Source organism: Phoca vitulina, unplaced genomic scaffold, assembly GCF_004348235.1.
Source record: "Phoca vitulina isolate PV1807 unplaced genomic scaffold, GSC_HSeal_1.0 scaffold21, whole genome shotgun sequence".
NCBI lineage: Eukaryota > Metazoa > Chordata > Mammalia > Carnivora > Phocidae > Phoca > Phoca vitulina.
Genome location: NW_022589724.1, coordinates 14,489,846 through 14,516,197, shown reverse-complemented (window position 1 = coordinate 14,516,197; position 26,352 = coordinate 14,489,846). Strand labels below are relative to the sequence as shown.

The following is a 26,352-nucleotide window of genomic DNA, read 5'->3' as shown; positions in this document are numbered from 1 at the left end:
TACAGGAACAGGGAGAAATCCTACCCTGATTAGCAACATATCCAGGTGGGGGAACGCCTGAAGGCTGAGATCGGTGTCCTTTTGGATTCACTGCAATGAGAAGTGACCTTGGAGATGAGACCCGAAAGCACTCATCAGAGTGGGGAACCGAGGCCAGAGGGGGGATTGACTCAAGGTCCCACAGCCTGCTGGTGGCAGAGGCCTCCTGGTTCCCAGTGGAGTCCCTTTTCCCCTTGTTTTGTCGAGTTCTCCACGTAATCCAAATTAGGACGTTGAATGCACCCTCCGTGGGCATTCTCTGGGGTTTGTGCTCGGAAGCTCGGCCTCCCAGCCCTGCCCGATGCGGCTGCTCTAACAGGCTCTGGGTGCTGGTGTCTCCCCGTTGCAGGGAGCTAGAGGAGAAGATATTCCAGCTGGGAATTCGCCTGGAAGAGCTGAAGGACCACATGGACCAGAACCAGCAGGAGCCTGAGCGAGTCGGGTCAGACTGCACTCCGGACAGCCTCCCAGCCTCGCCCTCCCCGCACCAGCCGGCGTGCCTGCCTTCTCCTTCAGGACAAGCCTCCACCCCCGCCATCCAGACCCTCTGCCCTCAGGTACCTCTCTGCCCAGCCACACTGGACCATCCCTTCCTTCTCTTCTCCATTAGTTGGCTTCTTCCCTACATACTTGGGAAGTAGGTGCCAAGTGCCAGTAGCGCTGGCCCATGGTGGAAATTCAGTGGGAAGCAGACAGAAACGGGTGGCCTCTACCCTCATGGTGTTTTCTGTCTAGCTGGACTAATTCTATTTTGCTCAGGGCTCCGAAGGAGAATTATGGGACTCTAGGAGAGTAGGTAACAGGGTAACATGACTGAAGTTAAAGGGCAGGAGAAATTTTCCTTGAGGAAGAAATGTTTTAATGGGATCTGAGGGTGAGTGGGACTTGCTTCATGCAGAAGAAGAGAAGCCATGCGGCAGGGGAAACAGTCTGTGCAAAGGCCCTGTGGTTAGAGTATGGACCGTGAGGGGGCAGTTGTCTGAGTGCTGGCTGGAGAGGAGGCAGGGGCCCCATGATGTTGGGGCTTGTGAGTCCTGGCAAGGGTTTGGCCTTAAACTCTGCAGCGTTTTTCAGCAGGGCGTGTTCAAAAAGGTCTGCAAGTAGATGGGGTGGGGCAGGGCAGATGGAGAGGTGTGGGTGGACCTGAGAGAGGTGTAGGAGGCCCGTCTGCCTGGATGTGCCCTGGGGGTGAGAAGAAAGGGGGAAGGGATGGCCTCCAGCATCCCAGGGGACTATTCAGTCCAGGGGACTAGTCACAGATCAGGAGACACTAGACAAGGGCCCTACGCAGAAGGGACTTTGTAGAAGGCTCTCTCCGGCCCACATCACAAGCCCCTGGGAGACGATCACTGTTTACGTGGCATATAGCTGAGCAGAGTGAGGGTGCAGCGGTCACACCAGGGACAGCAGGGGAGTCTCTAGACCTTGCTGCCCATGCTGTGTTGGGGACAGAGGAGGAGAAGGGGCCAGCATGGCAGGTGAGGTAGGGGCTGCCGGAGGGCTGGGCGCTGGTGAGATACCCCTGACGGCGGAGCCCTTGGAGGCCTCGGGATGTGGGGGAGGCTCTCGCACTGGGGAAACCTCCCCTGGGTGCTGCCTCATGCACCAGTGGGTGAAAACCCAAGTGCCTCATCTTGAGCGGCTCCCATGCTTCCTCAGGGAAGGTGTTTGGGGGGCTGGGTGTCCATATTTAATGGAGCAAGTGAGGAGAGATGCTTCTGGAAGGAAATCTGGGTTCAAATCTCAGCTCTGGCCCTCGCTTCTGTTGTAAGTTTGGGCAAATCATTTGAGCTTCAGTTTCCTGTCTGTAAGATGGGCTGTAATAGCCATCCCTGCTGGGCTTATCGGGAGGTGCTGTCTGAACCGTGCCTGGCGGGGAGTAGATGCTCAGTTAACGGCAGTCCGTGCTAAAGATCGCACCTTCCACTCCCTACGCTCTGCCCACGCATGAACGCGTGATAGGGTTCGTGAGTCTCACCTATTACTCTTCAGCACCCAGCATGAGCCTGGTATAAGGTAGGTCCCTAAAAAGTGATGTTTGGTTGTCTGCTGAATCTCTGTCCTTCTGCCTTTCTGGCCCCAGCCTGATGCCGCCAGCAGCGTGGGCCCCTGTGCATCGCTCGTGAACGTGGAGCTTAGCGCTGCCAGCAATGAGGGGGAGGACAGGCCCCTGGGCCTCCCAGCCCCACTCAGGCACAAGGACCTGCAGGTGGAGCAGGATCTCCATGGCCTCCTGGAGCGGTGAGTACCAGGAGGAAGGCCAGGGCATCCGGCCCAGTGACAGGACCTCGGCTGGCCTTCCTGGGCAGAAGTCATGCTCCTCTGCGTTCTGCAGGTACCTCAGCGTGAAGTCCCTCCCGGAAGCCGTGAAGATGGAAGAGGAGGAGGAAGACGGGCAAGGCCATGTAGTGGAAGTGGACGGGCCAGCTCCAGCTCCAGGAAACTCCGAGGCCACCAGGATCCCCATAAGGCAGCTCCCAGCACTGGCCAAAAGAAGTCACAGGGCCCCCCTCAAGTATGTCCATGAGGCCCCCCGATTTGTCCCCAGACCAACTCTGAAACCACAGGGGTGGTAATGGTCCTAGTGAGCGAGATGGCTCTTTGCCACTTAGCAATGGCTTTCGTGACCTGTTGCTCACGTCCCTCCAAGCCGTGGGACAAATACAGCACCGAGAGCACTTGCAGTGATTTGGGTGGGGTGGACATGGTCTTTGGTAGGACAGAGGCAGTGCTAGGTACTATTATTCTCCTTTTGAGTCTCAGACCTTCCAAGTACATCGAGGAGAAGGTTTCAGTGCCATTACGTCTTCAGTGCCTCTCTTGATCTTCCTTTAAGAACAAAGAGAGAAAGAAAGAGACAGAACACGTGAGCAGGCTTGGGCCCAGAGCCCAGATGACAGGATCTGTCGAGAACAGAATAATACTGTTTTCATGTGTCTTCTGTTTATGTCTAAAGTTAGTGTCTATTTGTCAGACAAAATACTGATCTTCTGTTTCTAATGATGACATAAGGCTTTGAGGAGATTAAAGTTTCTGGAAGGGGCTGAGGTAGGAGGGAGAGGACCCAAGTTCCCGAAGCCTGAGAAATGATACTGTAGCTCATTTGTTTCCACACTGTTGTCGCTGTGTTGTGTTGGGCGGGTTTTGTTGGCCACCCACATTTGACATATGAGGAAAGTAAAGTTCAGAGAGGGACGGTGCCTTGCCCAAGGTCACACAGCTAGAAGATGACAACACCAGGGTGGGCCGCCAGGGGCGTCTGGCTCCCAGGACAGGGCTGGGCAGCCCCCGCCAGGGCTCAGAGTCGGTGTGTCTGTCCTCCTCCCCGCCAGGGAGACTGTGGAGCAGACGGGGTCTGTAAAGCCAGCGGGCGTCCATGCCTCCGCGGCCAGAGATGGGTACCTCCAGGGCCTGCACAAAGCCAAGGCAGCCCCTCCAGGCCCGAGCAGGCCACCCCACCCTCGAGGCACCAGGACTGCGGGATCGCACCAGAGCAGTCTGACCAGCTTAGAGGGAAGTGGCATCTCTGAGCACCTTCCCCAGAAGTCTCTGCACCAAGTTGGGGGGCCCCACCTAGAGGTAAGCATCCACATGGGGTGTGGAGCTCCTGGAGATTTCTGCCCCTGGGCCTTTGCTCATACCCTTCCAGAATTCCTGCTGTTCCCAGTCCCTGCCAGTTCCAGTTCTGCCAAACATTCAGGGCTTATGCCCAGTGCTACCTCTTTGCTGTGGGTCCCCCTACCCCTGTCCCCCGCCAGGGGTTCTTGCTTGTCCTCTGAGAGCTTGGCCCATGTCTGTATTTCTCTGAGCCTGCTGAGCACAGACTGGAGGGGCAGTCCTTGACTGCATGGCGTGTTGGTGACTAGGGCGGCAATTTTTAAACTGTCGCAGGAGTCACAGGTCACCTTGGAAATGTCACTTATGCTATGGATCCTCCCATAGAACAATGCATATAGATGCACGTGGACACACACACGCACACGCACGCACGCGCGCGCGCGCGCGCGCGCGCCCCCCCCTGTAGTCCTAATGACACTGTCGTAAGAAATCTGCACCAGACCGTGAACTTGTTGAGGGCAGGCACCTGTGTCGCCTGTTTGTCTTCTTCGTGCCTTTCATGAGGAGGAGGGGTGCACGTCAGATGAATTTGATTCTCCCGATTCATTGGCCCGGGGCATTTCTGCGTCTGACAGGACCATGGCATTCCAGGCCCAAGCGGGAAGACGTGTGGAAGTATGAATCCCATCCCCACGAGGAGACGGCTTTCTCCTTCCTCTCCTTCCCCTCTTCCTCAGCTCAGGACATCTGCCACAGGATCTCTCCCGAGGGTCTCAGGGAAGCAGGACTTGCTCAGGCTCTGGGCATGGAGTCCCTGCTGTTGGCCTGGTGCTGGTCCCGAGCGCCTGAGGACCCTCACACCCGGGCCTGGCTGCTGGGAGCCGGGCCAGCCTCCCAGCCTGGGAGCCTCTGGAATGTGAGGCCCAGGCCAGGCCTGGAGAAGGGCTTCCCAGCCTGCCTCAGACACATTCCTCAGCCTTAAAGGGACACCGCCTCTTTCAGGAGCCCTGGATGGCGTCCCCGGAGACAGACAGTGGCTTTGTGGGCTCAGAAACCAGCAGAGTGTCGCCCCTCACCCAAACCCCAGAGCACCGGCTCTCCCACATCAGGTACTCCAGGACCCCCTGCCCCATCAGGGTCGCTCCCATGGAGGGGTAGCCTGGGAATCAGAGTGCCGTGAGCCCAGAGCAGGGGTCGATGGTCTGGGCATTCTCAGAGCCCTCACCTCATCCCCCAACCAGGGTTCCTTGCCTCCATCTTATCGATAGAGGGGCACCAAGGTTCAGAGAGGGAAAGTGACTAGCCCAGCATCACTCAGCCAGTCATCGACAGCCTGGGGAATAAGTATCTGTTGAGCAAATGAATGAGTGAATGGGGAACGAGATGGACAGGAGGGTGGTGCAAGGTGAGCAGAAGACAAGGATAAAGGGCAATCAGGGGGACTAACTGGGAAGAGACAGGGACAGAACCCCAAGGCAAGGTCTGAGGAGGGGATTTGGGTGAAGGGTGGACTGATGAGCCACCATGTAGAGTGACAGCCTCCAAAGCTGGTGCAGCCCCCCCGCCCCCCCCCCCCCAGGAGGCCTGCCTGGCAACTCAGGGCTGCGTGGGAAGAGAGGATTGGAAATTCTGTTTCTCTGTATATTTTCTTAAAAATGAACTTGAGCTTTATAATCTTGCACCTGTGGGTAGGCATGTGTACAGCTCAGCAGTTTATACGGAAATGCATGTATAATGGGGGTGCATCCTCAGAAACACTGCATGCAGGGGTGCCCAGTCCCAAAGGTCAGGAGCTCATTGGCTTAGCCTGTGGAAGGGTTCGGAGGCCAGGGTCTGTCTTACGATCTCAACACGTCTCTCCCTCCACGCTCCCCCAGCACTACAGGAACACTGGCCCAGCCATTCACTTCATCTGAGGCCCAGGATGCAGCCTCCCACCCCCAGACCAGGGGTCCTCCAGTCCCCAGAAGAGCCTCGGAGCCCAGCACACCCAGGAGCCGAGCCCAGAGGCGACCCTCGGGCAGGGCCAGTCCCTTGCAGCAAAGGGCACTGAGCCTCCGCGAGGAGCGGGCGCTGGTGGCCGAGATGGGTGAGTGGATGCATCTGGGTTGGCCAGAACCTGGGAGTGGCCGGACGGCGTGGACTGAAAAATCAAACCAACAAAAAAACTTGCGTTACCCTTTAAGATACAAAATATCCTACAGGTTCATGGCGGGAATATTTGAAACTCTAGGGAAAAGAGAAAAAAATATGCTGAAACCATCGCTGCCACATTTGGGTGTTGAACCCGTGGGCTGTCCTCTCTGCCAATGTGTGTGTGTTTATTTAGATACACTTAAAATGGAAATGGGATCAGAATATCTGTGTGTTTAATAACAGAATATCTGTTTGTTCACTAAACACTGTGTCATGAACATTCCGTGTCTTTAAATCCTGTGATTTCAGTTTTAAACCTTTAAAAAGATGCATGTTAGCTTTTTAGTGAAATAAAACAAACATACAGGAAAGAGCATAAATTGAATTTTCACAAAATGAACACAGACCAAACAAACAGCATGATCAGAACCCCAGCTCCTCCCAGTCACCCCTCATCCCTACAAAGGCTCTTTACAAGGCTCATATTGAAAACTTTTAAAATTAAACTTTAATTAAAAGTTGACCAATTATGGATTCACATGTAGTTGTAAGAAATAATCCAAGGAGATCCCATGTGCCCTTCACCCGGTTTCCCCCAGTGGTAACATCTTGCAAAACCATGGTGCAGATTTTGACCAGGACCCCTCATGTTGCCCCTTTATGGACATATCACGTCCACGCCCTCCTTAACTCCTGGTGACCTCCCCTCTGTCCTCTATATCTATAATTTTGTCATTCTAAGAATGTTCTACAAATGGAATGATCGATACGTTTTTGGGTTTGGCTTTTTCACTTAGCCTTTCTCTGGAGATTCATCTAGATGGTTCCCTGTATCAATAGTCTGTTCCTTTCTGTATTGTTGATTAGTGTTCCACGGGCTCCTTGTTTTTAATTCAGGGGCCAGGTGAGTGGTATTTAACCTCTGGTCGCTCATGCCTTTGAGAGCCTAAAGTTTTGAACACTTTCCCCAGAAGCATGCCGCAGGCAAAGGTGTGGCTGTAATTTTAGGGGGGCGTGGGGGCTCTGGAGTCAGACCCAGAACAACACGGTGATGCACGGCAGAGCTTGGGGGGGGTCCACATGAAGGAGCAATGAGCTCTTTACAGAGCAATATTCCTGAAGACCCACATCTGGTACTGAAATGGTGGATAGCACAGGAAACATAGGTAGAAACAGCTCTGCAGACCCAGCTTTGCACTCCAAGCTCCCAGGAAAAACCACATCTTTGGGTTCTGAGGTCAGTGGGCCAGTGACCTCATTGGAAAATTCAGTTATGACCTCAGCCAGCACTCTCACTTTGCTCATATCCTTCTACCCTCAGAAATTCGTGCTTCGAGGGTCCTCTCTGGGCAAACTCACCTTGGTGTCTTTCTGCCTCCTTAGCGGTCCCTGGCCCAGAGTTCGAGGGGCGAAAGCGGCTTTCCGAACAGCTCCCCCCCAGAGCGACAATCAGCCCCCCGCCCACCCTGACCCCCGCAGCCGCCACTCTGCCCCATGGAGCAGCAGAGAGCACCGGTACCTTCCTCCTCACCAGGACAGGGCGAGAGTAAGTCGGACCAGCACAGAGATGGGCGAGTGATGCCCGGGAGAGGCTGGGGCTTGCTCAGCAGTCACGGCCGGTGGTGGCCATGCGGGGGCCCTCGGACCCAGGTGTCCTGCCTCCCAACTCAGGGCCACTCCGTGGGACCTCACTGATGTGGACTTTGAGGACACTTCCCCGGCCAGTGGGAAATGACCTAGGGGTTCACCTTTCTGGTGCTGAGACCTGGCTCCCTGCCCCCACCCCCCTATTATTTCTCTTCCAAGGCTGGTGTACACTTCCCAGGGATGGATTTTCAGCAGTTGGTGCTGTCATTGTATGAACTGAGAAGGGACTGGTCTTCGATTCTCTTCTTTTTAACAAGCGCAACTGTTCTACTAAGAACGTTGCTCCTTGCTTGGTTGAACAGAAGTGGGAAAATAGGGTGGCCAGCCCTCTTACCTCTCCTTTGAGTTGCTTTTGGCCAATAATCAATCCCATGCCTTTGTTGGATTGGGGGTATCTGTCCCAGGTGTATGGGGAAGGCTGCTCTGCGGGACCCCATCCGAGGCCTCCGGGCCTGTGCCGTCATGGGCTGTTATGTTCCCTATTTGCAAGGGCGGGTGAAGGGCTGGCGTTTCCCTTCTGGGCCAGAGTTTAATGAGGGTACTGCTGCTGTCTCCTGTGACACCAGCGGAGGGATTCGAGCTTAGGGGTCAGCGATACGCTAGCTCCTGAGAATATGGTAGTGGACAAGACAGTCGTTGGCCTAGGAAGGCTCACCATCTTGTAGGATGCGCACAGAAACACACGGTAATGCTCCGCAGTCTGAATGCAGTGGCAGCAAGAGCCTCCAAAGACTGTGGGAACACAGACAAGGGACATCAGGCCCAGTCAGAGGCTTCAGGGAGGGCTTCCCGGAGGAAGGGGTATCTCAGCTGAGGCCAGAAGGAAGAGAGACAGAAGAGCTCCTGGCAGGGAAAACAGCATGTGCAAAGGCCTATGGGTGAGAGAGTGCCCGTCACCTTTGCAGAGCCAAACGTTCATTTTAGCTGGGTCCCCGAGCGTGGGTGCAGTGGTAAGTGCTGAGCAGTGGAGAAGGAGCCCGGGAGACCTGGGGGGGCCTCAGAGGGCTGTGAACACCATGGTGAGAGATTTGGATGGTAGCTCAGCTCAGAGAAATGAGTTCACTGAATATTCACGAATGTATACAGATGCAGCTGAGGCCTATGAGGGGGATTCTAAATGGGAGTGGCGAGGTCAGGTTCACGTTTTAGAAGGAGTTCTCTGGCCACTAGCTGGGTGAGAAAGGCAAGGCGGGCAGACTGCCAAGAAAGCCACACCCCCCCGCCCCGCCCAGGACAGACACCGTTGGGCCAGTCGGCGGGAATGGGGTGCGTTTGAAGAGACATTTAGGCATTGGGCCCCTAGGAATTGGGAGTTGGTTAACTTCTGGGGGCGTTCAGGGAGGGAGAAGGGTCTCGAATGAGTCAGACTTCTGGCTGGCCAACCAGTTGGATGCTGATACAGAGATGGGGAACTCAGCAGGGGAAACAGTTTACATCTTTACAAAGATGAACTTGAAATGCCACTTGGCTCTTGGTCACGAAAGAATTAAGTCAGCAAGACTGAGATCCTGACAGAAACACCCAGAGGGGACCAGTGACACCCCGGCGAGTGTTCTGAGTCCCGGGCCCTCAGTCCAGCACCTTCTGCTCCCAGAGGTGCCCTCCAGTCCTGCACGCAGGCGTGAACTGGTGGCGTGAGCTCTCGCTCTCCTGCAGACGCCCTGCTGTTTGCCTTGGAAACCCCAACAAATGTCTCCTTGGGGATTGCTAAGAGACCCGGCTGCCCTGGACATACACTGCCCAGGGCCTAGCTAGAGAGCTCTCGGCTCCCCAGACACAGGCTGAGAGCTGCATCACCCTCCAGTCCAGGGCCACCAAGCAAGAAGGAACGCTGAGGGGAGCCCCGCCGCAGAAGCTGGCCCAAGGAGGAGATGGAGCATCTGGGCTCGGCAGCCCAGGCCATGCCGAGCCCAGACGCTGACACTCTGTGTGTAGGGGGTTTTTGTGCAGGGTGTTGGGGGACAATTGTCTGCCGTGACGCCAGCATCCGAATGCCGGGCTCTCAGATGAGACTCTGAGATTCGGGTGCTGGGTGGAGAGAGATGCAAACAGTACTTACCCCATGGAATCTAGCAGCTCATTGAGATACTTGCCAATAGGAGGCTGGGCCAAGTTTGGGGGTCCCCCGGGCATGACAGCAGCCTTGCGGAAAGCGCCCTGCACTTGCAGCCTGCTCACATCCAAGCGTCTTCCGTCACCCGTGGACAGAGAGGCTTAGACAATGTGGGAAATGTTCAGGGGACGCTAGGAGGGACGGGCTGAGTAAGGGTGAGAAGGAACCAGGCCTAGACTGTTAGTTAGCATTTCTATAGACAGAGGTAAAAGAAGGGAGGACAGGGGGAGCCTGGGTGGCTCAGTCGGTTAAGCATCTGCCTTTGGCTAGGGTCCTGATCCCAGGGTCCTGGGATCAAGCCCCGCTATGGGCTCCTTGCTTCTCCCTTGACCTGCCACTGTCCCTGCTTGTGCTCTCTCTCTCTCGCTCTGTCAAATAAATAAATAAATAAATAAATATTTAAAAACAAACAAAAAAAGAATGGAGGGCAGCCCAGGCAGGTCAAAATGCAGATTTTAAAGTGGACCTTCAGCAATACCTTCTTGATTCTGCATCCTCCCCTCGATCTTGACAATGTGCCACTGGTTTTTCAGAGGCCCTGTATGGGGTGGGGGGGGTTGGGTGAACCTCGAAGGACGTACTGCTTTGCCCACTGAATGCACAGGGACGTGAACTCAGAGAGGAGTCAAGATAGGTAGCAAGGAAAATGGAGGCACAAGGAAGTTCCAGAATCAGTTGACGGCAGAGCTGGACTCGGGGCCCACTGGAAAGGGACAAGCCCCGGGCATCAGGGCGGCCCTCTGGGGGTGGCTGCCGCCCAGTGCATTGTATATCCTGTCTTTGTTTCTGTCCCACCCCCCACCCCAGCCAGGCCATCCGAGAGCTGCAAGAGGAGGTGTCTCGGCTCCGTCTACAGCTGGAAGACAGCCTGCACCAGCCAGCCCAGGGCAGCCCGACGCGCCCGGTGACCACCCTCAACCGCCCCCCCCCGGGCCCGGGCACGGCCAGCGGATGCCTCCACTTCCTGGGGCTCCCACTATGGCAGGTGGGCGACCCCAAAACGCTCGCCCTTGTGCCCTGGTGCCAGTTGCAGAAGGGAGACTGGGCTGCCTCTGGGGCTCTCCACACATGGGAACTCACATCCCTCTCCTGCTGACAGTTTCTTCCTACGTAAGATTTGATGCATAAAATATCTAATGCGTAACCTGAACTCAGCACCCAAGTGAAGAGCTAAACATTCCCACGATGTCCACCTGCTCGCTCCTTAGCTCGTCATTTGTGATGACTTCTAAAATCAGCGAGTGTTTTTTCCTAAGCGTTTCTGTGGGAGCGTCCAAGTTTAGGTTTTTATGGACATTGTCTCATTAATCCTTCCCGTAACCCTCTGAGGTAGTTGCTGTTATTATCCCCACTTGACAGATGAGGAAACTGAGGCTCACAGAGGCTCAGAGCCACTTTCTGTGACTCTGACTCAGAGTCTTTGATTTTGACTTCCATGCTTTCCTCCAGGTTGGCTTGCTTGCTGATCATCTTGAAAGTCTGCATAAAACCTCATCCACTGACATCATCCCTCTCTGTCTCCTTTTTGCTAGTAAATCCACAGAGAGATTGTCTGGTGAGCCTGGAGGTGGGGAGCGAGCGGAGCCCGCAGGAAGGCGGCGCGCCAGGTCTTCCTCAGTGCCTCGGGCGGTGCCCCAACTGTCCCTGAGTAAGTGACAACGGCCTGGACTGGTTCCTCGAGGCTACAGTCTGGGCCTGTTAGCCCATTGCTCAGGGACCGTAGCTATAGCCCTAGAACCTGGAGAAGGTTCTGTGTGTCTTTAGGCCATCATATTCTCTGAAGTACCGTGCACTTCCAGTGATAGCCACTGTGTGTCATGCGTGCGAGGGTTTCTAGAAGGGCCTTGTATGGGCCTCATCTCCATCTTCACTGCAAAGTGGGGCATATCACCCACGTTCTGCAGATGAGGACACCAGAGCCCGGAAGTGCAGGGAAATTGACTGAAGGAGAAGGGGTGGGGTTCAGCCCACCTCACTCCTTCCTGGCTGGGTGACCTTGACCAGGTGGTTTACCTGCTCTGTGCAGTTAAAGGGACAGCTGACTGTGCAGTGGTAAATAATAGTGTTCCCGGGATTGTCCTGGGATTGCCTTGAGGGTACATGCATGGCATCCACGGCCGGTCCAGCCAAGCGCTTAGCGCAAGGTCAGGGGTCCACATGTGTCGGCTGACGCTACTAAGGGACAGACGTAGGATTAAAACCTGAGCTCTGCCCCAGAGCCTGAACTTAGGATCGGCTAACTCCCTGAGCTCTGCGACACCTCCCCTGTCCCCCTTTGATGCCCCTCTTTTCCCCACCCAGGTTCTGAATCTGAGCCACCCTCCCCCCAGTGGTTCTCTGAGAAGAGCCGGACCACCGAGGACAGTGCACAGTCAGCTCGGGACGGAATGAGGGGAGTCGGCGGCCCCAGGCGGCCAGACAGGGTCACCTTCTGGGGCCAGTACACAGGTGGGCTGTGGGGTGTGGCCTGGCCCCCAGGGAGGACTCCTGTCCCGGAAGCCTTCCCCATTTCCCCAAAGGCAATTGAAATATTAGCATTTTCTGTGAATTCTGTGACACGGGGAGCAGCAAGGAGTGCTGCCTCTGTGAGTGCATTCATTCATCCAGCGAACAATCTCTGATGCCTCCCGGCACCGGGGCCCACGCTTGCTTCTGGGGGAGCCGCACCAGCTGGTCCGTCACAAAGAGGGTTATGAAGCACCTGCTGTGAGCGGGGTGGACACCCAATCACTTCCCCCTGGCCTCCCTTCAGGTCTGATTCCCCAGGGCATCAGCCCCTGTGTCTCATGAACTAGGCACCCAGCACATAGTAAGACTTCAGATGACACATAGTAGGATTTCAGAGTGCTTGACATGAAAACAAATATGGACATGGCTCCAACTTTCATGAATCTGACTGCAGAGCAGACAGTAACAAATAAGCAGTTACAGGAGGTGTGTAAATTACAGACGGGGCTCTCACCCATACCAGCCTGGGAGGGAGGGCGCTTCACCTCAGATCCGTAGGGCTGAGTGCAGGAGACAAGGCAGGAAGTGAGAGGTGTGTGTCCAGCCCCATGGAGCAGACAGAGCTGAGGGGTTAGAAGCGGGAACAGGGGGCTGGTCTGGGGGCCCCGAGGTCACACGCACAGAACAGGAAGTGGGAAGCCTACAAGGCAGGGGGAGAAACAGAGAAGCGATCAGGCCACATCCTGAAGGTCTTACTTGAGACTCAGGGAGGGACGAAGCAGCAGATGACAGGTCTGGGTAAAGAGCCAAGCATCTGTCCAACTTTCTAACAACCTGGAGCACTTTCCATCTGCCGGGCGCTGGGCAGAGCACCTCATGGACACGGCCTCGCTCCGCCCTTCCAACACACATATGAGACCCTTACTGTGACGGTCCGCATTTCACAGCTGCTCGGAACACAGGGATGAGACACAGCTGACCCCGTACCCATTCCAGGGCCCCCCCAGTGAGTGGGGGTCTGGGGGATAGCAGCACTGCTTGTCTTTGCTTATCCTGTTCTCCTGGCCTGCTTCCCGGCCGGCCAGGGCTTGGCTTTGTTGAATGCTTCTGTATGTCAGGGAGGGGAGAGCGAGCCTCCCCGATCCTCCCCAGTTCTCCAAACATGCAAAGAGCTGACTGTCTGGTTTCTTCCCCAGGCCAGGAGTACCGTGTTCTGACCCCCAAGACGGCCCCAAGAGGCAGCGGCTCAGTCTCCTGTCCGCACTGCCGACCTGCTGGGACCCAGGACTCGGGTGAGGGACGGTGCCTGGAGAAGTGGTCAGTGCGCAGAGGCTGCGGCTTCTCCCTTTAGGAAAGGGCGCAGGGGGCGCCTGGGTGGCTCAGTCGTTAAGCGTCTGCCTTCGGCTCAGGTCATGATCCCAGGGTCCTGGGATCGAGCCCCACATTGGGCTCCCTGCTCCGCGGGAAGCCTGCTTCTCCCTCTCCCACTCCCCCTGCTTGTGTTCCCTCTCTCGCTGTGTCTCCCTCTGTCAAATAAATAAATAAAAATCTTCAAAAAAAAAAAAAAGGAAAGGGCGCAGGATGTGGGCCAGCCCTGAGCTCAGTGGAGGGTCAAGGCACAGACAGGGGAGCGGGATTTAGGGGGGCTCCTCAGCCCTCCCAATGTGTCCTGCCTTCACACCTGCGTCTCCAGGTGCTGCTACCTGATGCCAGCCTCCTTGACCATGATATGGAGAAACCATGGATATGACTTAAGTCGTGATAAGGAGGTGGGGGGTGGCCAGGCCGTGATGATTATGTCCTGTCTCCCCTCCATCCTCCTTCCACTCTGCACCCTTCCCCCAGACCCAACAGGGAAGAGTGATGGGGAGAGCAGTGGCCAGAGAATATGGGCGCTGGATTCTAGTCCCAGTCCCGCCACTGACTTGCTGCGTGACCTTTGGCAAGTTCCTTAACTTCTCTGAGCCTCCAGCTTCACATCCTTAATGAAAGGATTAGAGATGGTCCTAAGGCCCTTCCAAGCAATGATGATGATGATGGAGCTGTCCCTTCTTAACCCCCCACTGTACACAGGGCCTCAAGCTAAGGGATTTACAAACAGTAATCCTCACCACCCTATGAAATAGGTTTTGTCCATTTTAGTATCATGTCTATTTTACAGGTGAGGAAACTGAGGCTCAGAGAATTTAAGTAACTTGCTCAAGGGCACACAGCTTATTAGTGGTAGAGCCAGGAGGTGAACCCAGGTGGTTGTGACTCCAGAACTCTGGCTCTTCACCATCATGTTGCTTTGCCTTTGCCCCAGTCCCAGCAGGCCTCCCTCTTCATTCGTTCGTTCATTCATGCATTCATTCATTCATTCATTCACTCACTCACTCATTGAGCACCTTCCCATACTGGGCCGTGGGCTAAGCAGACAATGACAAAACAGTGGTCTGAGCTGGGCTAGGAGAGCACAGGTGGGGCTGGGAGCCGGTAACTCAGCCCGGCGGGTGGGAGGCCTCCAGCTGAGTTGAGGCTTGCAGGAGAAGCGGGCCAACCCTGGAATTCCACCCAGGTGAGGTGTTGAAGGTATGCGAGGGAAGAGAACAAGGTGGCCCACCCTCCTCCTGCTCCCTTAGGCCTCCACTGACCCCCTGGTGCCTGAGCGGCCGCTGTGGGCCCCTCCCACCTGGACAATGGGCCTTGCTCAGTGTGGAGGAAGGACTGTAGGTTCAGGGGCCACATTCGGGACAGCCCGGGCTTGGGCTCAGACAGAGCACTGCCAATTTCCTACTCGGCGGACATTCTGGCAAATCATTCAAGCTCTTGGAGCCTCAGTTCTCCAGTCTGTAAAACGGGGGAATGATGTAGTAGCTAGCCCAGTGGCTTGTTGGATTTGATAAAAAGAATGCATGAAGGCCCTCAGCAGAAGGCCTGGTTCATTATATGCTGATCCTCGCTGTCAGGGTCCCCAGCAGAGGCAGCTTGTCACCTCCACAGTGGCCCCTGAGGGCAGCTCAGTGCTGACGGAGGTCTGCTTGGGGGCTCCAGGCCCAGTGATCCAGACGTAATCCTCTCCTGACATCTATTCCTCCTCTTCTAGGTGGTACTGTCACCAGGGACCCACCGGGACCGTCCCCCACTGATCCCCTGAGATGCGCCCTGTGCGGTCGAGTTGGGCCCCCCCCAGCGATGGATGGCCCAGACTCAGCCACCTCGGGTAGGGACAGACACTCTCTTCTCCCAGACAGACGCCCAGCTCTCCTTTATGGGGGCTCGGGGCCCCGGGGGCTGTTCCGCTGTGGTGGCGGCTCTCCCAGGCTGGGATGCAGCGAGCTGGGCAGAGGATTTGTTTCCCAAAGCCAGGCACCCCCAGCGTGGCCAGCCCAGCATCCAGGGGTCACAGGGCAGGGGCCAGGGGGACCTCCCCGTACTGGGCTAGATTTTCCCAAGTGATCAGACTGTCATCTCTGGTGTCCCTCCCTCCCAGGGCCAGACAAGGCTGCCAGCAGGAGAAACGCACGCACGTCCCCCAGCCCCACGCAGCGGAGCAAGCGTATGGGGTCACCGGCCCGGCCGCCCCCTGGACTGTGGTATCTGGCGGCGGCGCCCCCGGCACCAGCCCCTGCTGCCCTCACCTATATCTCCTCGGTTCCCATCATGCCTCATCCGTCAGCCACTGTGTAAGAACCTTCCTTTCCCTCCTTCCCTGCCTGTCTGGCTCGCTTCAGAATTCCCAGTCAGACCCGTGTCGGGCCGCTGAGAACCCGGGCACCTCGTACTCCTCTGTTTCCCCCCACGTGCATGATGTGCAGAATGGGCTGAACACTCGCGTAGTCACTCAACAAACCCCGAATCCTTCCTGCCTACCAGGGAGAGGCCTGGCTCTGGGGGGCCCAGCCATGAAGGAGCTCGCAGAGGGCCCTGTGCTCTAGGAGCTCACAGGGAGAGTGCATGGGAAGCTGCCCGGTTCCTTGTGGGTCTTCCTGGCAAGCAAGTAATTGCACGCTCACTGTATTATAATAGGCTTTATTTTTTAGAACAGTTTTAGATGTACAGAGAAATGGAGCAGATAGTATAGAGAGTTCCATATACCCCCTACACATGCGTGCACACACACACAGTTTCCCTCATTCTTACCATCTTACATTAATATGGCACATTTGACAGTGAGCCAATATTAATACATTATTATTAACTAAAGCCCACAGTTTATTCGGGTTTCTTCAGTTTTTACCGGAACTTCTTCTGTTCCGGGGTCCTGTCTAGGAGGTCACATAGATGCCGCTCTGTTGTCATGGGTCCTTAGGCCCCTCTTGGCTGTGACGGACTCCCAGACTTTCCTAGTGTCTGAGGGCCTTGAGCTTAGAGGAGAACTGGTCAGGTCTATGGCAGGAGGAGCACTTCCTTTTTCCGGGGATTTGGATAGAACACCTGCAAGAGAGAAAAGACTTGAGCCGTTGAGGCAGAAGTGGTTCAGGGTGTGGCCTCCGAGCTGCACTGGAATCCCGTCTGCCCTTCCTGCTGCCGCAGCCTCAGGAAAGCTACTGCCTCTCTGAGCCCCAGTTTCCCCATCTGGTAAATGGGGTAATAGTCTTGAGCAGGGCCGGTTCTGCACGGATTAAATGAGGCGCGTGGCCAGACGCACGGGAGATGCGTGAGGAATGCATAGGGCAGTGCCGGCACATGATCGGGCGGCCTTGTCCTCACAGCCCACAGGTCTATGGGGCAGTGCTGTCCTCAGGAAGAAGATAAATGAGTAAAGGTGGCTTCAACAGGACAGGATGGTGCAGGGGGAAAAAAACCCTGGACGCTGAAATTAGATCTGTCGTCTTGTCCCGACTATCACCAGCTAGTTCAATGCCTCAGTTTCCCTCAGTGGAAAATGAGTGTCGGGAGTTTTCTGGGTCAGAAGCCTGCGTCTGCGGCAGCAAGAGGCCAGAGTCGCTGTGGGGCTGGCGCTCGGTGGGATCAGAGGCCCCAGGTGCCATCCAGTCCCCGTGCCCCGTAAGGACTCTGGCCTGCAGTGTGGGGTCTTGCTGCCTTCAGCTGACTCTGGGAACATTCTGCTCCATCAGCTACGAGAGGCCGTACTGCGTGCTCAGGCCCCAGCAGAGGGGCTGGGGACACCTGCCTATGCTCACACTCACTGGGCAGGAGAGGTTTTGCCTGGAATTTGGTGGCCCCGGGATAAAGCTCTGAGTGCCCACGGTAGGCATGGGTCTCTCTGCTTCTGAGCCTGTTCCATATCCTTCCAGGCTCAGATCTGTGGACTGACCTAACCAGGTTGCTGTCCCCGGGCCTGGCCAGGCCATAGGGAAGGGGGTAAGCCCTGAGCTGTAATGCCCGGCAGACCTGGCTGGTGGGAGCCATATAACCTTGGGCAGGGGGCTCACTTTGTTCCCAGTCTATGCCTCATTTTTTTACTCTGCGAAATGGGTTGTGGTAAGGATTAAATAAACTAATGCATGGAAAGCCCACAATACCTAGAAGCTGGTCAGGAACCATAGTACTTGCAATGCTACTAGAGTTTGGGTTGATGATACCCTCAACTTTCTCCAGCAGCCATCAGCAGGACTGAGCATGCTCAATGGCAGGCCAGGGCGCCCTTGAGAAAGCTTATGGGCCTGTGCTGCCACCTGCTGGCCATCTGCCTTATAGCCCTGCCCCAAAGGCTTTGTAGCTAGAGAGGTTTTCTGGTTTGATTTGGTTTTGGTGGAGAGGGGGGATGTTCGTAGCTTCTGCCTTAGGGGGAATTCTGAATCACTTTGCGGCCAAGCTGGTCATCCAATTATTAGAAGGCAGGGGTGTGTGGCAACGCATAGTTAGACCAGATAGTCCCCGAAGGAGGGAATTGGATTCAAGAAGCCTATTCATTGGGTTCAGATGGTGTGTATTGGCATCTACTGGGTGCTAATTAATTAGCTCTGGGAGTGAACGCGGTGCCGCCCCTTGCAGATCTCTGACTCTGAGCTGACAGTTACAGATGCACTTCGAGTGGCCAGGCAGCGTACAGAGCTTTTTCCCTGAATGTTCCAATTGGATCTATCCTGGGAGTTGGCTAAGTGTGGCTCTTTTAGGTGGGGGGACAGTCCTTGAAGGGTGAAGTCCCTTGGCCAGGGTCGTTCGGCCGGCCCCACGGAATGGCTAGGATTTGGGGGCAGGCCTCCTGCATCACTTAGCCTCTCTGAGCTTCGCTTGCTCACCCCTAAAATAGGCGTTTACGGTACCCACCGAATAAGCTAAGTGCTGACGGAGAAAACACTTATCTCGGAGCCCGGCGCCCAGGACCCAGGATGTGGTGGCGGCTCTGGGCTAGGCACTGCGTTTAACTGTGTGAGGAGCTGCCGGACTGTTTCCCAAAGTGCTTGCACCATTGCACCTTCCCACCAGCGGTGTAGGAGCCTTCTGATTCTCCAGCTCCTCACCAACATCTGTCTTTGGACTTCAGTCATCCAGTGGTGGCCAAGTGCATGGCGCAGCATCCCACGTGGCTTTGATCTGCGGTTCCCTGATGGCCGATGACGTTGAGCCTCTTTTCATGTGCTTGTGGTCCATTTGTGGATCTTCTTTGGAGAGCCGTGTGTTCTGATCCTAGCAAAGCCTCCTTCCCTCCCCCTCCCCTCCCCCCCCCCCCCCCCCGCCCACTGTTCACTAATGTGGCTCAGAAGAAAGGGAGGATCAGGAATAAGATCAGAGTTAGAGTTTGCCAAGCAAGACGCCAATGACAGGCTCCGGCTGAGTCCTCCTAACGTTATCCCAGCTTCATTTAGGCCAAACCCTTTATCTCCCTCTCTTCTCCACTCACTTTCTTCCAGGACACAGGGGCCGCACCCTCTTCCTATCCCTTGCCGCTTGGTGACGCTGTAGTCACTCCTTGGAGAAATCCGTGCTTCAGCTCATGGCTCGTTTGCCATGCTCCCCAGCACTTTAAATGACCCCCCACATTCCTGTAGGGCCAGGCCAGGAAGGACACCTTCCCACCTGCCGCCCCGGATGAGTGAAACCAGACCCTCCCAGTCTTACAGAATCCTAATTACTATCCCGTGTCTCCACTGGGCCACACTTGGCCAATGGACCCTTTATTGCCTCTCCGGTGAAGGGGGTTTGCTATAGAGCCTGGGGTGGTCCTGGTCTCCCTGCGATCTGGCTCTCAGGTTAGAAGCTGCAAGAAGACAGCGGGTCAGCAATGTAACCCCAGGACCAGGGACAGGGGCTGGCACATTGTACAGGACAGAAAAATATTTACTGAGTGCACGGGGAGATTGAACTAACCATTTCTGAACACCTGCTCTGGGTCAGGCACTCCTGTTTCTCATCCTTCACCCTTCCACCGCATCCCTCGAAGTAGCTGTTTATTAGTCCCATTTTAGAGGTTGGGACACTAAGCCCCCAAGAGTAGGGGCCAGGGGCCCAGCTGGGGCTTAGAACGGGGTGCATTCCAGACCTGGTGCTCTGCTCAGGGCTCTCTGCGGTCCATGAACGCAGCTCCCTCTCTCCTCAGGTATTACGTGCCTCCAGGACCTACCTCCACTTCCTCGGCCCACCCGGCCCCCGCCGAGTGGCCCCCCACGGCCCCCACCCGACCAGCCAGGGGACACCGGCACTCCATCCAGCTGGACCTGGAGGACCTGGAGGAGCTCAACAAGGCCCTGACCCAAGCCGTGCAGGCTGCCGAGAGCATCCGCTCTACCACCAAGCACATGAGCCGCTCCCTGTCTGCCGACCTGCGCCAGGCCCGAGGCCTGCGGGGCTCCTGCCTCTTCTGACTTCACTGGAGACTCAGAGCCAGCTGGTGGGGGCAGGTGGGCAGGCAGCCTGCTGCTGTCCCCCGGGCCAGGAGTCGGCTGGAGCCACTCCTGAAGGCCCCATAGGCCCCTCCTGAGAGGTCTCCTTCTAGCACAGGGCCCACCTGCTCAGCGTCTTCAAAGCGCAAGGGCTGTTGGCCTGGTCATCAAGAGAAGGAACTTCCCAGGGGCCCAGCCTCTCAGGAAGTGCTGGGACCGAGGCCACCTTCTGCCCAGATGCAATCTCTGGGGGCCTCCTGGTCCTGCACTGTCCACCTCTGGCTAATAATATGTATTTCCTATACAGATAGACAGATTTTTGTTTTTTAAACAGAGTTTTCCTGGTTTTAGAGCCAACCTACAAGGCCAAATAAGAAGGGCTAGGGCCAGGGTCTCTGGTGCAAACGTGTCTCCTCACCTGGGACCCACCCCTCCGGAGGCGGCATCTCTGGGAAGGACACGGCTGGGCACTTTCCTCCTAGTCAATGGTGGTCAGTAGGGCACTTTGGGGCCACTGGAATGTCAAGATGTCGGGCCCCCAGGATGACGTGCGCCCAGCTTCTCCATGGTTGGAGAGGCCTTTCCCATGGGCCTGCTGGGAAGGGAGATGCCCCGGGGAGGGCCCAGGCAGCTGTCCACCATGGTCCCTCTCTGTACCTCATCCCGGCGCCCCCAGCTCTGTCCCTGGGATCCCTGTGGAATTTGGCTAGTGGCCAGCTACCTGCCAGGCCCTGCTCTGCAGCCGGGGGGGCCAGCCCATCTCCTGTTCCCCACCTCGTAGCAGCAAGTACCTCAGCTTTTCTGGAATGTGTATGCGTCCGTGATATTTGTATATTTGGTGTGTTTAAAAATCTATTTTCGTTATGAGGGCAAATGAAGAAGAATGAATATTGATCTTTTTAAAAAAGAAGAAAAGAAAAAAAAAAAGAAAACATTCCCAAAAGCTGCCCACATCTGTGGTGTGTGTCATGGACTTACGGTTTCTTAACTCAAGTTCGTGGGGGTGGAAAATTCAATGAGGAGCCGAACCCTGCCCACGGGGAACTTGCCCGTTTCCAGACTCTGCCTGCCTTCCTGTGGTGGCTTCTGTTTCTCCAACCTTCCCCCAGGCCTGTCTCAGGACCCTAGACCTTGTGACAAGCCCCTCCTTACCGAGGTCAGAGTCGTTAGGAGACACAGCAGATTTGTGTGTGCCAAAGCACGAGCCTGGACTCTTTCCAGGGCTCGGTTTAGTAGCGAACAGCCACGCCAGCCACCCTTTTCTGAGCACCCACTAGACGCCGATCCTTGAGCTCAGTATGCGGGACGGTGGGCTCCACAGGGCGCACACCAGCCCTCCAGGCCCCCTCCACGTGCCCCCTTCGTGGACGAGAGACGGAGGTTCCAGACGGCCATCTGCACCGCCTCACGACGTCTGACTCCCAAGTCTGTTTTCTTTGTTACTGTGCTTTCCTTCCCGAGCTTTCCCCCCCGCCGCCCTCTGGCCTGCCCTGGGCTTTTTCTCCAGCCCCCTCCCCGCGCCTCACGCTCGCTGCTCCCTGCCCACCAGGCCCCGTGGCGATTTCATTTTCCCGCGGGTCCTTCTCTGCGGAGTTGGAAATGGCAGTTCGCTGAGAAGCGGAGATTTCTTGTAGGCTCTGAGCGTCCGGGTCCACCCCCCCTGGGTGCCAGGATGAGGGCGGGAAGGGGGAGCCAAGGGCGCGGCGGTGGGGGCCCAGCGCCGTGTCCCCAGCCTCAGCGCCCTGGGCGCCGTGTGGCTCCCGCTGTGAGCCGAGGATGCTGCAGTCTGGGCTCCCTGCCGCCCGGCTCCTGGGGGGGTGGTGGCGCGGGAGCCGCGGGAGCCGCGCCAGGGGCCAGGGTTACGGCCCTGTCACTCTGGACGGCTAGGCCGCTCACGCACCGAATTGCCTGGACAACGTGGCCCCGACTCTTCTGGCACCTGAGTGGTGCCGCTTCCCTCCCGAGCCGGTGACTCTCGGAGCCGGCGGGCGTGTAAGGAAGCCGGCCTTCCCTGCTGGACTCCCGGGTTCGGGGGCTCGGTTGTCTTCGTGCCTCTACGTGGGCCTGCCTCCGACATGGCCCCATCTCCGGGGCCCCAAGCATATTTGCAAGGTGGCTGGTGTCTAGGGGCCAACCTCACCCCTCGGTTTATCCTTGTGGGCGTCAGATGGGCACCCCGAGGACACTCTGGAGACACACAGCCCCTCCGCCTCTCCCCGGCCTGCCCCTGCCCAGGCTCCCCCCGCTTGCCAGGATGCTCACAGCTGCCTCTGCCAGACTCTTTCTGCCCCCGGGCCGGCCCCCTCCCACCTCGCCTTCCCAGAGAGCCACGGTGATGTCTGAGGTGAGGGCCCTCATGCTTGGCACCACACGCCGGAGTCCTGCCCCCTCCCCCCGCCCCATTCACCGGAAGTCCTCCCAGGGCTCTTTGCCTCAGTGTTTCTCAAACACATCCTCTCAGATCCTTGGCTTGCAGCTGGAACAGCAGGTGTTATCAGCTCCAAATCTTTCTAGACTGGTTCAGATGCCCCTTCCAGGAAGCCTTCCCAGACTTGCACTGCAGAAGGAACCTCCCCCGTGCTGGGCTCCCACAGCACTGTGTGCCTACCATCATCCCAGCTGGGCTGGGTCTGACAGCGGGGGCTCTTCCCACCAGGGGCAGGGGCTTGGCCAGTGATCAGCCAGGGCTCCGCTCAGGGCAAGCTTCAACATGCACGAATGGGCGAGCGACGGAAGGAGCAAACGACCACCTGACTGCTGTTTCAAATGCAGAAGCTTTATTGATGGACCTGAGACAAAAACCTGATGTCCAAAGGGTGGGCGCAGGGCTGACGATGGGCCCCAAAGTCCCCAAGGTCCTAACCCAGTGCTGTGTCTCCCTCCTTCTCCTTCGGCCTTCCTTCCTTGTGCTCCTTCTCCAGTGGCCCACACAGATCCTAGAGGATGGGAGAGGAGAGCACGGTGATGGGAGGCGCTCTTGTGGGGGGCAGGGGGGGTGAGCTGCGGACTGTGGCGCCAGCTCAGGGACCTTGGGCCAGGCGTTTTCCCTCTCTGACCTCACTTCTCCACCTCCAGATGGGGGCTCGAGCCTTTACCAACAACTGGCGTTTACTGAGGACTTGCCAAGCCCCTAGGTCGATCTGATTCCTCACAGCCATTGTGCGGATGATGTAACTGAGGTTCGGGGCGGCCATGTGGCCTGTCCGCCATCCCCCAGCTACTAGATGGGGGGCCATCGGTGCTGTGTGCCCAGTCCTTGCCCGCGGCTCCCGGGACCGGGGCCGGGAGGGGGTTTAGGCTACTGGTAGTCACGGGACATGACCTCGAGTGGCCAACAGAGACCTTTTTATTTTAATAATAATAAAGTAATAAAAATAAAGCATTTCATGTATATCCAAAAAAGTGTAGCCCGCTCATCAGCCCTGTGATTTTAGATATTATTGCATAGGACACAGCCCTGAACAGGGGTTGAATGGAAAGCACTGGGGAGGTTATTATATAGGTAATTCCCAGGTATACAAAAATCGGGGTGGTGGTCCTGGACTTGGGGCAGTTTGGGTGATGCTAAAAAGCACAATAGCGACTCCTCATCCACGGGTGTCAGACGTCTGGGCGGTGGCCAGCAGGTGTCCACGGTAATTACTCTCGTGTGTTTCTCTGTCAAGTTCCCGCTGCCACCCTTTTTCCCCGCTGTTCCTCCTCCCTTCCAGTCCTCCCTGTTTCACAGGAACTTCTCCCTCTGGGGCCTCATCACCTGGGCCTCTAGGGAGCTCAGCTGTCCCTGCAGTGAGGCAGGTGCTTAAAAGTAGGACGTCCTGCCTCGCTGTGCAGCCATGGCCGGCAGCTCTCCCTCTCTGGGCCTCTGGGGCTGCCCCGGGCAGGATGGCCCTGACAGTGGCCACTGCCTAGTCCTCCCTGCCTTCACCTTTTTTGCATCGGTGTAACTGATCTCCGACTTCTGCATGCCTATGCACCCGATGGCTTCATGGAAAACTCTCATTTGCTCCTCGGTCACTTCCGGCTTGTCAGCTGCAGGACGGAGCAAGGGGGCTGGGTGAGCAGGCCCGGGGGCCTAGCTGGGACGCCGGGGAGGGCAGGGGCTCTGGGGGCCCAGCCGCAGGGGCAGGTGGTCTGCTGGGTGAGGCCTGGGTGGGCTGGATGTTGGAGGGGTGCTTACCGTAGAAGGACAGACCCTTGTTCTGCTTGTCTTTCAGGTAGAAGCCAAACATGAAGATCTTGGGATCCTTGGTGAGCAGGAGATCGGCAAATACCTCTTTGCCGGACTCTGGAGAAGACAACCTCTGGGTGAGACCACACAGCACAGTGGTCCCGATCTCAGGCGAGGAGATCGTGCGCCCATGGCCCCACAGCGGTCAGTGAAGGCCAGGAGGTCACCTGGGCCACACGACCCTCGCTCCTACTGTGTGCCAGGCCCTGCGCTGAGATGTGGAATCGGGGGAGCCTCACGTGGACTGTGGCTGTCAGGGCCTTTGTCCCCATTTTCCAGATGAGGAAAGTGAGGCCCAGACAGGAGCCTTAGGGCTGCCCAGGGCTATTGGTGTAATCCCACCATGCTCCTACCATGTGCCCTCTCCAGGGTGATGGTGGGGACAGCAGGGGACTCGTTGCCTACCTGACACAGACAGCCACCCTCAGATCCCAAAGGAGAAAGAGCAGTTGAGAGAGGCAGGACCGCTGCCAGCCATGGGCTTGATTCTAGTGCTAATTACAGGCTGTGTGACTTCAGGGAAACTACTTGACATCTCTGTTTCTCTGTTTCCTCAGCCGATCACCGTCATGTCCTCCTAAGGTTGTTTATGAGTCTTAAGTGAGTTAATTCTAGTGCTTCAAACAGTGCCTGGCACATAGAGCTCAAATCTGTGGGCAGTTATTACTCAGTACTGCAGTGTGCAGGCCCTGGGACCTCGGACACGTAGGAAGAGGGTCTGTCCTGGGTTCTCTGTGTCTTTGCCCCAGCACTGCCCCTTTCGGCTGGCCTACCCACATGTCCCCATGACACACCCCAGTCCTCCTGCCTGAGGGCTGGTCCTCACCCTCTTTGGATACGGTCCCATTCTTCCGCTGGACCTTCAGATAGCTGGAGTTATAGATGCACCGGTTCCCACTAAAGCCAGACAGAAGAGGGGAGAAAAAGAGGATGATCATCGAGAAGAAGTGGACAATCATTGGTCACTATCATCGAGGGGTAAGAGTTGGCGGCGACTAGTCTGCCCTTCCCATTCCATGGATGAAAAGGCTGAAGCCAGGAGGAAGGAGGGACTTGCTCAAGGTTTTCTAGAAGCTAGGAGCAGAAGCCTGGGGCTGGGGCTGAGCTAGCATGTGAGGGTCTTACATGCTTAGGTACTCTGCGAGCAGTATTGTGTCATCTGTATGGTTGAGAGCAAAGTAAAAGAAGGCCGAATGGATCGTTCTAGATGACTGGTTGAACTCCGGGTTGCGGAAGGCCGAGGCGATATAAAACCACTTGCCAGAGATCTGGGGAGAAGCCAAGAGCTGATGATAGAGGCCGGGAGCCGAATCCTCCTGCTAGCCAGCCAGGTAGATGCTCCCCTCCTTTTTGCACACAGGGAGACTGGGGCCCCAGGCGAGGAAGGGACATGCAGGAGCTCACTCTGAGGATCAGGCACCTCCCCCAGCCATTGGGTGGCCCCTTCTTGTCCAGGACAGAATGTCCCCTCTGAGGGACCTTGCGATGAGGCTTCTGAGTTTGGAAGTAGAAAAAAATGCCTCCAGAGGCTGGTCAGAATGTCACCCCAGGACCCAGGAGAGAAAAGGGCAGAATCAGGCAGAATCAGGCAAGGGGGCTGACCGCAAGCCAGCGGGAGAAAGGGAAGCCCAGGGAAGGAGGCCACTGTCCGTGGTGCTCAGGGGCCCAGGGACGCACCTGCTCCAGGGTGGCGTTGGTGATGGGCGTTGCTGTGAGGTTGGCACAGACTGGGCTCTGGGCGTCCAGCAGAGGAAGGAGGCTCAGGGCAGCGAGGGCCCAGGACAGCGCCATGCCTAGATGGAGGGCACGTGGAGTCAGGCCGAACTGTGACTGGAGGGTAGAGTGACCTTTATAAGGAGTTGTGGGAGGATCCCTGGAGCCCCCTTGTGACACAATCCGGCCAGCGCTTGCGAAATGCCAGCACAAATCCTTCCCTCCTTCCCCCAAAGCCGGCTGTAGCTAAAGCCTCCAAGCCTGGGTCTAATTCAGAACCCTGAGCTGAAGGGTTACTAGGGCCCCAAGGTCTCGCTGTCCAAAGCCAAGGTGGGTGTGCGCTGGAGCAGTGTTATTAAACATGTGTAGATTTCAACAGAGGGGCCTCTAAGCAAGCTCTGAGGGTTTTTTTTGTTTTGGAGGGTTTTTTTGTTTTGTTTTATTTTAAAGATTATTTATTTATTTGAGATAGAGCAAGAGAGAGCGAGAGCGGGTGGGAGGGGCAGAGGGAGAGGGAGAAGCAGGCTCTCCACTGAGCAGGGAGCCCCATGTGGGGCTCGATCCCAGGACGCTGAGATCATGACCTGAGCCCAAGGCAGACACTTAACTGACTGAACCACCCAGGCGCCCCTGTTTTGTTTTGTTTTATTTTAAAAGCTTTCATGTTTTTTTACACAATTCCTGTCCCACTGAGCACCCAG

The 26,352-nt window shown here is 56.5% G+C and overlaps 2 protein-coding genes across 2 annotated transcripts in view; one reads left to right on the top strand and one right to left on the bottom strand.

Annotated features, from left to right (window-relative positions):
- AKNA (AT-hook transcription factor) overlaps window positions 1-20,576 on the top strand; it is a 43,087-nt gene extending 22,511 nt beyond the window's left edge. The window contains 15 exon segments of the mRNA XM_032418850.1: window positions 389-596; window positions 2,123-2,280; window positions 2,375-2,554; window positions 3,372-3,618; window positions 4,600-4,706; window positions 5,475-5,686; window positions 7,117-7,279; window positions 10,301-10,415; window positions 10,417-10,478; window positions 11,026-11,141; window positions 11,795-11,941; window positions 13,138-13,233; window positions 15,027-15,143; window positions 15,414-15,606; window positions 19,428-20,576. Of these exon segments, the coding sequence (XP_032274741.1) occupies window positions 389-596; window positions 2,123-2,280; window positions 2,375-2,554; window positions 3,372-3,618; window positions 4,600-4,706; window positions 5,475-5,686; window positions 7,117-7,279; window positions 10,301-10,415; window positions 10,417-10,478; window positions 11,026-11,141; window positions 11,795-11,941; window positions 13,138-13,233; window positions 15,027-15,143; window positions 15,414-15,606; window positions 19,428-19,692 (2,386 nt within the window). The 3' untranslated portion in view covers window positions 19,693-20,576.
- A 1,889-nt stretch (window positions 20,577-22,465) lies between these two features.
- Window positions 22,466-25,763, bottom strand: LOC116641279 (alpha-1-acid glycoprotein 2-like). The gene is made up of 6 exons (XM_032418940.1): window positions 25,616-25,763; window positions 25,064-25,206; window positions 24,765-24,835; window positions 23,888-23,995; window positions 23,636-23,739; window positions 22,466-22,646 (listed from the first exon to the last, which is right to left on the bottom strand). Exons 1-6 carry the CDS (start codon window positions 25,727-25,729, stop codon window positions 22,569-22,571), a joined length of 618 nt encoding a protein of 205 aa, XP_032274831.1. The 5' UTR covers window positions 25,730-25,763; the 3' UTR covers window positions 22,466-22,568.
- Between the last annotated feature and the right edge of the window lie 589 nt (window positions 25,764-26,352).